This window comes from Gracilinanus agilis, chromosome 1, assembly GCF_016433145.1.
Source record: "Gracilinanus agilis isolate LMUSP501 chromosome 1, AgileGrace, whole genome shotgun sequence".
In the NCBI taxonomy this organism is placed as follows: Eukaryota; Metazoa; Chordata; class Mammalia; order Didelphimorphia; family Didelphidae; genus Gracilinanus; species Gracilinanus agilis.
Window position 1 is genome coordinate 112180266 of NC_058130.1, and position 12156 is coordinate 112192421.

Sequence of the window (12156 nt, forward strand, 5' to 3'; positions counted from 1 at the left end):
TTTTAACAGAATTTTAACTTGTTTCTACTTTTAATATGTCTATCAAGTAATGCAATACAACTATCTTATTATTCCTAGCTGCTATCAAATTATGTTTAAACTACCTATGTTTTAAATGCAATGTTAGTTTCTATATAGAATCTATTTTAGTATGTTAGTATTCTTAGTTATCTATCAAACAACACATATATATTTTATCTTTATGCTTTCCCTGCACTAGCTCACTAAAAATTTTTTAACTTTCCTAGCCCTTTCTGCACTTTCCCAATGTCTAATGTTCAAATTATCTGCTAAATTGTTAGTATGCTACACTATCTACATGGTTAGGGACTCTTATCTACAATTCTACTCTACTTTAACAACCTATGTTCTAGGTATGTATAAAATTTACATTATTTACACTATTATACATTTGTACAAGCATTAGTTCTGCATATCAATGTTATCCAGACTAGAAAATTGATTGATCTTCTTATGTGCTTAAAATCTTATGGAGGGGCAGCTGGGTAGCTCAGTGGAGTGAGAGTCAAGCCTAGAGATGGGAGGTCCTAGGTTCAAATCCAGCCTCAGACACTTCCCAGCTGTGTGACCCTGGGCAAGTCACTTGACCCCCATTGCCCACCCTTACCACTCTTCTACCTAGGAGCCAATATACAGAATTTAAGGGTTTTAAAAAAATCTTATGGAACTTGCAACTATTTACATTATAGACATATATACATTTTGTATTTTCACAATCTTCAGACACTTGCTTATTTACACGAGGTCTTGACTAAATATCAGTTTTGTGTTGTGTTTTATGTTCTCTTTATGTACTGTGCATGCAAAATACTCTTGTTTTCAAAGTTGTTAATTTTCTTCATGTTGTCTTGTAGATTTCTCTTGTATCTTGATGCTATGTACTGTGGTTGCATTTTCCTAAAGTATGAGGTTAATTTGTGTTTTTATGGTATTGTCACACCAGTCTTATGTAAATCATTTCCTTCTGTCCTCTTCTTTGTGTAGTTGTCCATTTTTGCAAAGTTCAAAGTTCAAAAGTTTTTTCACCATGTCTTTTCAAGTACTCTTTTGTTGCATCTTTCTTCTTGGTGATTTTTCTCGATTTCCTTTTCTTCTCTTGATGCTTTTCCCCTTCTCTCTTTCTCTATCACATGTGTCTATTGTCATACATGTTATTGGACAGGCTCTCCGGTCTGGATACAGGAACAGTGTGGATTGTGATGTTTTGTCAGTAAAGTCAATCAATTGTTTGTGTGTGTTATATGCACTTTCTAATGTTTTGCAATGATTTTGTGTTTCAATTCTCAGTCCTCAGCATGTTCTATAATTTGTCTATCTTGAACTGTTTCTGGATGTTCTGCATTTGTATGTTTCTTTTCCGGTTTCATGTGGAACCATGAATCTTTTCCTCCTACTTTTATACTTGTAGGGGTAGTGAGCAAAATTTGATAGGGTCCTAACCATTTGGGGTCTGTTACTGATTTTCTCGTGAATGTACACCTTGTCTCCTGGTTTCAAATTATGCAAGTCATAATCAAGAGGAACTCTCTGTTGAATCAAACCAAGTTCATGGAGTTCTGTGAGTCTTTGTTGCAGGGCCTGGATATATTTATGCAGTTCACAATCTGTGCCCAGCATTGAGACATATGGAGTTTTGTGAGTTCTTCCTTGCCAAACAGATCGGCCATATAGCATTTCAAATGGGGAAATATGTAAGTTCCCGCTAGGTTTGCTTCTCAGATACCATAACACTATTGGCAAAGCATTTGTCCACTATAGATGAGTTTCTGTACAGACTTTGCCAATACCAGAGGCAAAGAATAGCTTCTAGTTTCCTAAAGTGAAGGACTTGAACTGTATGGTTTTTAAGGTCCATTATGACCCTAAATCTTCAATCTTTCATCTCTATTTGAAAGTGTTCCTCTATTTACCTCTAAAATATTCCTGACAATAAAAGTCACTGTCACCAGTCAGATTTTTTAGTACAAGGGAATTTAATCATAGGTAAATAGAGAAGGGTAACCAGGGTCAGGTTTAGATTGGAAGCCCATTGGGTTATTGAATATTTGCCTAGATATTTATTTGGCTAGTCCAATTTCAGTTAGTATTTGTGAAGTATTTAAAGGAAATGGAATATTCTTAATTTGTTTTATCTTAATTCCTCATTCTTTAAAATGAAATATTTTATTTAAAAACGTTATTTTCTCCAAGGCTTACTGGTGATTTGGGATTTTAAATAGGCTGGAATTTCATTCTTTTAAAAAATTATTTTAAGTTTTATAAATCATACCTGAGAGAATACCATCCATACCTTTTATTCTTTTCTGTTTAAAATTGTAGAAATTATATGTCTTGCTTCCCATTTATACAACAAAGCTTATATAGCCTAATGCTGGCCTGAAATGTGATATGACTGATTTATGAATCTATCTCTCTGATAGCAACTTGCATATTGAATTTTCTCTGTTATGATAACTTCTCTAGGGCTATAGGTTTCTAGGTCCACTTATCTTAGAAGGAAAGAACTATGGAAATTGGCTTAATAATAATAGTCTCTAGGAGGCATCCTTGTAACCCATCATAGTTATTCCATAATAATTCCCTACCATATACTCTCCAGCCTGATTTCATTGTTCATTAAATGTAGTATTCACATAGTTCTCTTCCTTTTGGAGACTTTCCAAGAGAATAGATTTCTTCTTGCATGGGAGAAACTACTTTCTCTAATACTCCTGAGAGGATAGTGCCAAAGTACCTCTAAAACTCTCTCCCCTACTCAAGGAAGTGAACATGTTTGATCTTTTGTAGGTCTGACTTTCTCGCTGACCTAAGATGATGAAAATAATTTCTGCTTTTGTATTTGTGCATGCCTGGGTTCCGAGTCATTTATCATTTTACCTACATTTGGTAAATTGCATTATTCAGCACACACTACCAAAAAATTCTTTTCAGCCTATCAAAACAGGGCAAAGAGTTTCTGACACCAGGATATTTCCCTCATGTGTTTCTGAGAAGCTGAACACCTGATTAGCCTGTCAACAGATGCCGTATCACAACCCTTTTCCAATTCAGTGCCAAGACAAAATGTGTCAATCAGTGCCCACGTCCCCTTTTGGATAGACTAGAGTGAAGCATCTAGGTGATGCTTGCTCTGACATTGCTGCTAATCCATGAGATGTATCTGCCACCCCTCTCCCATAATAATTGAGACTTGTGTCATCTTTGTACTTTTATTGTTGAGGATACTTCTTCCCACTGGTCACAGGTCCTATAATGAGTAATTCCCCCCACCCCCTTAAGTGTACACTGCAGAAGTACACAATAATGATTTAAGAACTATTTTATTAAGTATCAGTTCTGCATTTTGGGTATACCAATGCCTTTTTATTCAAAATTGGCTGTGAAGTCAGTTTCTTCTCAGGGAACACGAGTGAGCACTCAGATTTGGCTAATAAAACATTAGGAATGTTCTTAGGGATGATCCTACATGTCTTGCCTTCATTTTTGGCAGTGGCCTTCTTCCCCCCTCACCCACCCTCACCCCCCATGTCTGTATGAGGTTCTGGCTTCAGTTCCCACATGTTGAAATGGCTAGTCCTTTGACTGCCAGGGTCACCTGGAGAATGCGTAGATATAAACATGAGGTAATATGTAAAGTTTTTACATGGCCCCTTACACAGCAGGAGTGAAGAACGGGTAATTTATAACCACAGTCAGATATGAAAACAGAAATTCCTATCTTTTCATTCTTGCTTGATTTATGAGGACGCTTAGGTGCCGTATGGATCAGTCCATCCATAAGCTGATAATTGGTTATTTCTGCCTAGAGTTTTAAGAGAAATGGAAGCAGACATTCTCCATTCCTTCCACCCCACTAAAGGAGGATTTACAGAGATTATATTTGTAGGGACCAGTGAGTCAAACCAGAACTGATCACCAAATCTAATTCAAAAGTTGAAAAACATACTTTTATAAAAACTCCCATAATTAGATAGTCAAATGTGGGCAATGTATTAAATTGAAAGACAAAGAGGAACCATCAACTAAGAAAGCGTCCCTACTAGCCTTCCCTCCAATATGAAGCAAGCAGAACTAAGGGAAAATACAGATTTCAAAAAAAATATTCATGATAGGCTTGACACCGTAAGGAGTGGTTTGTGTTTTTCCGTCTTTTACTGGAATCACTTCCTCAATCTTCTTAATTTTAGTGCCTTTCCTCTGTTCACCCTTTCCTAATTATTTTTGCTTTGCTTGCTTTTTTGAGGCCCTCATTAGACTGCAAGTTTCTTGAGGGCAAAAATTGCCTTTTGCCTCTTTTTGTGTTTCCAGCACCTAATAGTGTTTGGCATTTAGTAGGTGCTTAATAAATATCCATTGATTGATTTCCAAAAGAAACACACAGTTTCTGGCCCATAGAAAACGTTTAATAAATACTTGTTGCCTTGACTATTCATTCTTTTTTTTTTAATAAAATATATTTATTAAATATTTTTAAATGATTTAAATGATGCCAGTAGAAATTTATTGGCTAGTTCAGCACACTCTTATGAAGGAAGTGTTGCTGAATTTCTGATTGTTAGGATGATTGCCTTAATGTTAGTAGTAACTTGGTTTTTATATAAACATGGATTGTATAGAGATCTTCATGTTCCTCTTTTTAAAAGGAAAGGTCTTCCCCAACTGGAGAATGGCTATAGAATTTATGGCATATCAATGTAATAGAATATTACTGTAGAATAAGAAATGATGAATATGAAGAATTCAGAGAAGCATAAGTATACTTATATGAACTGAAGCCAAGTGAAGAAAGCAGAACCAAGGGAAAATATACACAATTATTACCATAGTGTAAACAAAAAGAACAGAAAAAAAAGAAACTGAATTCTATATAATTATGACCAAGCTTGGCTTGGGTGAAGAGGTAAGAAAATGCATTTCCTATCCTTCTTTGCAGAGGCAGGAGAGTTTGGGCGGTGGGTGTGGGGAGGGCAAAATATTAATCCATTTTGGCAAACTTAGTTGATGACTTGGTTAGTTTTTCTGAACCACTTCCCCTTCTCCTTCCCTTCTCCTACCCCTTTTTCATTTTTTGTTGTAAGAGATGGCATGCAGGGTAAGGGAGAGAGAGAGAGGGAGAAAGATCAATATATTTTTTTAAAAAAAGGAAAAGTCACAATGAAAGAATTTTCTCTTTCTGTACAATATAATTTCCCAATCTCTTTCCAGTCATTTACATATGTGAATCAAGAAGAGACTAGTTAATATAGATTATGATGTGATTATTGACCAAGGGACTCACAATTGAGGGAAACCTGGGTGAAATGGTTGGTAAGTTTTCCCTACCTCCCTTAAAAAAAAGTCTTTTCTTCCTCAGTTTCACAAAGAAAATGAAACTTTACATAGCCAAGTAACAATGGCAGATTTCATAGGAAAAAAAATGTTGCTGTCAATTTTTTTTCCTTGGGAATATGGAAATTTGGGTGGATTATCTGTTTAGAGGAGGTTTCCTTTATTAATTCTTCCTCTTTTTTTTCACTTAAGACATCTGTTAACATTTCACACAGCCCAACAGATGTTGCAAAGCAAGTCCCATACTTTGTTCTCAAGAAAAATGACATTTCCTCAATTGAATCCCCCACCTCTGTCTGTGACTTTGCCCAGCCGGCTGCTTCTGCATAATTTGCACGTATTAACTTATCCACTCTAATGCAATACATATTTGTAACTTCAGCATTATCTTTAGGAAATAGGCAAGTCTGATTTGATAGGAAACTAGTGTCCATGTTAGTTTAGTGAGTGAGAGGGGATGAGAATTTTTATCTCCTTTGAGATTTGCATCCTCTTTCCTGGCATAATGTCAGTTATTTTTAAAAAAATCTATAAAACAAGTTAATTACATAAGCTTGAGTTGTTTCGCCATAAGGAAGGGCTGATTGTCATGCGATGTGGAGAGTCATTTTTATTATTTTGGCAAGAACAGGGACAGTTTTGTCCTGACAAGCCATTAGATGAATACCAGAGCATGTCACATGAAAAACCACTGATCTTTAACCCAGCTATGTACTTAACTGAGCCTTGAAAAGAAATAGTGAATAAAAGAAGAGGAAAGGGTAGTTTACTGTCATTCTAGATTATAGAATCTGTTAACAGCTGCAGCAGTCTGAACTCTGGGAATTACAGGTACTCTATGGTAAATCAAAGGTGGAGCTAGAAGAGCTTCTTTCAAAACGGGGTGCATCAACTATATGTTCCTTTGTGTTCATTTCTTGTTATCTTCTCTTGTAATATTGCCTATCAACATTCATTGAAAAATGGAATCACTGAGGAGTATCTCAATGCAATGAGTGCAAGATTTGTTATTGAAACCAATCATATTTACATAGCCAATAAGCTATGGCCTTATGCCTTAGAGAAAGACCAAGATTTTAAGGTGAGCACGTACACTTACATACACACATATATGTGTCTGGGTATCTATTTAGTTCAGGTCTGTGATTTTATTAGTATAGGTAATTTCTGGTAAGGAAATACTGGCTAACAAAGCAGATTTACAATTGCTCTTTAATTTAGGATCTTAAGATAAATAACCTGGGGAATTGAAAGATTAAGCGATTTGCCCAGGGTCACAAATCCTACATGTGTTAGAAACTGGATTTGAATCTGGCTCTCACTGATTCCAAAATCCACTCTGTATCTATTGTGACAAGTCGTCTTCTCAGGTAATTCATAACTACCAGAAAGTAAATATAATAATGATATTCAGACCAAATAAAGCAATTCCTTGCCTCCTTACTTTCTGTATGAATATGAGTTTATAGAAAATTCCTTGAATTGAAAACAAAATAAAAGAAAATACATTACTGCTCAACAACTCAAATATTATAAAGATCACTAACATTTTAAAATGATCAGTTGTGGGAATTATTGCTTGCAGAGCTTAGAAGGAAAACTCTTTCTTGCCCTGCTGGTTAAAATTGCATTGTTTCCCTATAGTCTTGTTAGCTCATTCTAACCAAAATGCAAATTCTTTCCAACTAATTTGACCTCATTGAGGGTACATGCATAGTTATATGCATGAAGATTTTTAAAAATAAATTTTCTCTGTGATTATACTCTTTTGATTATTTTTTGAGAACACAGTCTTAGAATAAATACACATAGCTATTTTACAGATTGTTGAAAGTTTAAAAGAAAATATAAAGCATGGTATATTTAAACAGTTTAATATGGCATTGGTTCATTGAATAGGTGAAATGGGAAAATGTCAGTTTTCTTGTCATTTAAAGAACAAATTCAAGTAAAATAACAATAAATTATATAAAAGTTATCATTTTGTTTAAGTAAACTAAAAATAACACTTTGCGATTGTTTTTACTCATTAGTGGAATATTCTTAAGGCGTCCTTTTCTGCTTTATGTGTGCTTTCAGAGAGGTTGAGTTAAAGTTTCCAGTAACATTTATTTCTTTGATCTTCTTAGTTTCCCAATATCTAATTAATATTGTATAATATATTCAGGGTAAATTTTTTGTTTTGTGCTTCACATTCACATTATAAATTTGTATAATATTGAGATATAGATGCATTCAAATTCCTATAGTGTTTTCAGTGATTTGGGTGTCATTTCTCACCTATACTATATACTTCTTATTCTAGGTGAGATCCATTATCTGAGGGGAAAACCAGTCAAGGTTTTCTTTAACCTGAAAAAGTATTAAGCAAAGAAATCTATGTGGAGACCAGAGTAACAAAAAAATCTATTCTTTTGGATATGAAATTTTTTTTCCTGTGGAGCTTTAAGGAACTTTCCCCTAAACAGTGCCAGAGAAAATATTCAGTGAACATTATTCCATGATCCAGACTATACAGCCAAAGGAAAACCTCAGAAACCATTTATCTCTTTTGTGCTTGTTGGAGTGTGGTTTGTACCTGTGCCCCTGAGATGGTACAGGGAGACATCTTCCCCCACCCCCCTTTCCTTTTTTTTCCTGCTGAAGGAGAAATAATAACAGGCTTAGAGTACTTTTTACAAAGTGTGTTACATTTGGGAAAGCAGTAAATATCAAGTTCTGTTGTTGAATTTGGGTACTTCGGTGTTGGATTTTTACTTTTTGAAGATTTGAAATGATACTAACAAAGCTTACATAAAATGAATTTTTTTTTTTTGGTGGAGAGAGATCTCATGAAGGTTAAAATTTTAGTCATTTGGACACATTTATTGGAGTTATGCACCTGGAAACACACAAAGGCTCTCTTCTTTGTTAAGTTTACCTCCAAAATGAGACTTTGATCAAACCTGTTTACCAGGTGCTGGTCTAGCATAGAGAGAACAGTTTGCATTTCAAATATTTCATTGAGTAGCATACTTTTAATCTGAAAATAATCACAGCAATATTCGTCTTTTCAGATTTACTGTGTTGTGACAGTCCAATCAGAAGTAGGTGATACTCCATAGTAGGCCTATTTCCAATAGAGCAAGCTCAAAACTAGTATCTAAAAGCTTAGTTTACCTAGCAGAGGCAGGTAGCTCTTTTTCTCTCTCTCCCTTTTTTTTTTTTTTTTTTTTTTTTTTTGAAGGCTGCTGGCTGAGAAGACCAGATTTGGATGTATTAGCTAGTCAGCCTAATAACCCTGCCCAGACTCCATTGATTTTCTAGGAGAGAGTTTATGAACTAAATAAACTTGGAGTTGGTGTCTTAATAAACTGCTTCTCTCAGTCTGTCACATTTAGTTACAGAACTGTGCAGTTTAGGGGGAAAAAAGGCTAATTCTGTTACAGATTGTTCACAGCAGGGTCTCCAAATTAGCCCTTTGTTTTGTAATGCCACCTTGCTTGGGCTCGCTTTGAGCACATTTCTCAGTTTTACCCTAATGAGTTGCAACACTGATAATGTGGCTGATGATCTTTCATTGATTTCACTATCACTTGCTTGTCTGGTAATTGATCCGTTGCTGAGCCTCTAGTTAATTATATCGGCTTTGACATGGCCCGGTCCATGGGGAATTTCAAGTCTTGCAGAATAACAGTTTTAATAAAAGAGTCTATTACTGCAGGTGCTTGCTGCTGCATGCCAGTTGAATTTTGTGTGTTGTTGGTGGTGATGGGTGGTGGTGGTGGTAGTGGTTGTTGGAAGGTGCTTTCGTTATGTGGGAAGAGGATAGGACAGGAGAGAGAAAGAGAGAGAGAGAGAGAGAGAGAGAGAGAGAGAGAGAGAGAGAGAGAGAGAGAGAGAGAGAGAGAGAGAGAGGAAGCCTGCTATTGACAGTGTCCTTAAGCCTCCCACAAATAACAGCCATTAGTGGGAAGGTCAGGAGCTGAGCAGGCAGCTTGACTGAGGCACTGAGTGCCACTTCAGAAATCAAGAGGCTAGCAAATTTTAGAGCGAGTTTAAGTGGGTAATAGCTAGCTGTAAAGGTACAGTCACTGTTGGCACAATTGACTCATAGGGGGGTCCCCCCCCCCGAATATTTTTATTGACCACAGGTGGACTTAATATATTTTAAGGCAACAATTCTTTGGTTTTTTGTTTGTTTCCTCTCAGATATTGAATTTGCTGCTTTTGAGACTTTTTTTTGTGCTTAATGGTGGTGAACTAGAGGGAAGTTTAACAGAAAAGCTTTCAGGAGATGTCGGTTCTAGAGGGGAAGGCACATTTGTGTCAACATAGTGTACGTTTTCTCATCTTTTCTCATTGTCCACTAATGACACCGAGCTACCATTGAAGCTTTTTTCTGTTTCTTTTGTTGTTTCAGAGAGTAAGGTTTATTGTTATTCTTGAGTTAAGAAGAAGCAGGCAGAGTGGTACATTTGTCCTCTATATTTGTAGGTGCTAGAAGATTAATGTTTCTTACATTTTAAGTTGAGGAAGGATGGCTTTTTCTTGCTGACTACTTTTATGAGGTGGCATGAATTTAGCTTTACATTTTTAAAGTTGCAGTGTTTATGCATAGTGTATCGTTTGCTTTTTCATGGAGGAGAAAATAGGTAATGGTATTTAATAAATAGGCTCTTTGATTTAAAACTGGATTAATTTAAATACTGTCTGTTATCAAGTTTCCGTTTTTGTCATGTAGAAAATGTTATCTGGCTTCAGAAAAAGAGATCTTGAATGAAAAATGGAGTTTTCTTTGCACTACATTTTGAGGGGAATGGGACAAGTTTTTTTCTTCTTTGATTCATCCTTTTCTCCTCTTTTAAGATTTGAAAGCTTATTGTATGTGTTTCATCCAAGAACTTTAATAAAAGGTTTTTTCCATATTTGATCTTCTTTCTCTCTCCCTCCAATGTTGTTTTCTGCTCTGTCAGACATATTAGTGATTAAGTATGCAAGGTGTTAGACATTAAGAAGTAGATATTTAATTTTTTTTTAATTTTTGAAAAGAGTAAAGGCACGTCTCTGTTTGTTTTCTTTAGTGGTATGTTTGATGAATAGTCTCGCATACAGTAGTAGTTGGCTTCCAGGAACTAATATTTAGAAAATCATCCTGAGCCAACTTGTACATTTTTTCTTTAACTGAATATTCGACTCCTTTAAAGAGCAGTCATACACTTATATTTGGTGTCTTCTTTTTTACATGAAGGCTTACAAATGCTGGGGAGTAGACAAATGTTAGCTATTGCTTGTTATGTCTGACAGCATTGCAGGGGGTGGGGGTGGGGGTCGGGAATCCAGGGAAAGGGCCCGAGCCTTCCACCTCTCTCTGATCACTGTGCTTGGAGTGTGAGAGTGTGTGTGTGTATCTGTGTATCTGTAGACTGAGAGGGGTTAGTGCAGGATGTCATTTGGTGCCTGACAGTGGAGCAGTGCAGTTGACTCTCTGCTCTGCTATCCAATGACATCCAGTGGCTGAGAGTTTGAAGCTGATGGTTGGGTCTCCTTGGTGCTGCCTGCACACCTGACAGGCAGCTGTTAAACTGAGCCAAGGCAAGCTTGGGGAGTCACAATCTATGCATAAATGATAGGGGTATCTGTGCAGAAGGTGCGAAAGAAGCTCTGACCCCCCCCTCCACTCCCCCCCTGAATCTCCCCCTTCCCAAATGCAATGCATAGTTCAGCCAGCTTCTTAACTATACTACTACACTCCTGCTACTGGCTGCCAAGAAGCTCAAAAAATCCACCTTCACTTTTCAGTCAGAAGAGGCAGAAGTGGATGTGAGAGAAAGAGACACCCAGAGAGACAGAGAGCAAAACAGGGCAAGAGACTTGGCTTTAAACGACTCCTGCATTGACAACTCCATGCAGTTCGGAACCAGAGCAGCAACAACTGAACCTGGGTTCATGGGGACATGGCAAAACGCTGACACTAACCTCTTGTTCAGAATGTCCCAACAGGTAAGTTGCTTTCATTTTTTTATAAAAAGAAACATTAAATTGTGTGTGTACTTTTTCTTCCCTGACTTTTTCTTTGCCTCTTTCCCCTAAATCACTACTTAGCCTCGGTCCTGTCATCATGATGTCCCTGGAATGCGTGCTTGGGCACTTCTTGACTTCCTTAAAAAGTGGGGTGGGGGGAGAGGGATGGCGGCAGCGTGGAGGGAGGGAAATCTCAAAGTGAAAGAAAACAAAGCCATTTGTTGTAAAGTTTCACAGTATAGCTTTGATCAAGATTGGATTTCTTCCTTTCCCTTTTTTTAAACAACCAGCGTCTTTTTTTTTTTATCTGTATTCATCTCTGTAGCAAGTATCTGATATCACAGCAGATGTCCATCTTTTTTTTTTGCATAGTAAGTCCCCAAATCAAACTGATACTGAGTTTAGGGGGCCCTTATGTACAGACTAATTGACTTTATGTGGCTGAAAACAGCTTTATTTAGGACCTAAGAAGTGGAGACCAATTGTACTGGAATTATTGCCTGTACAGAGCAGAGGGTTGTTATAGGAGACAGTTTCCGTTGTCCGGGACTCCACTCTTTTTTTTTTCCCCCCTTCTCCCTTCTTTTGCCCCCCCTCCCCCAGTCTTCTGCTTTCTCACCACCTTCTTCTGTCTTCCTTGAGTTCCCTCTTTTTCACTTCTCCCTCTCTCCTTCTGTTTGTCCCTTCCCCTCTCTCCTTCTTTCTCACACACTCAGAGACACATTCTCCCCCTCTCCCCCTGTTCCTCTCTCTCTCTCTCTCTCTCTCTCTCTCTCTCTCTCTCTCTCTCTCTCTCTCTCTCTC

At 37.0% G+C, this 12156-nt stretch overlaps 1 protein-coding gene across 1 annotated transcript in view; it reads left to right on the forward strand.

Moving 5' to 3' along the window:
- Positions 1-12156, forward strand: part of LOC123256781 (zinc finger protein basonuclin-2-like) — a 368132-nt gene that overhangs the window by 148383 nt on the left and 207593 nt on the right. The window contains exon 2 of the mRNA XM_044685348.1: positions 11131-11331. Coding sequence (XP_044541283.1) covers positions 11131-11331 — 201 coding nt within the window. The remainder of the gene's footprint in view (positions 1-11130; positions 11332-12156) is intronic.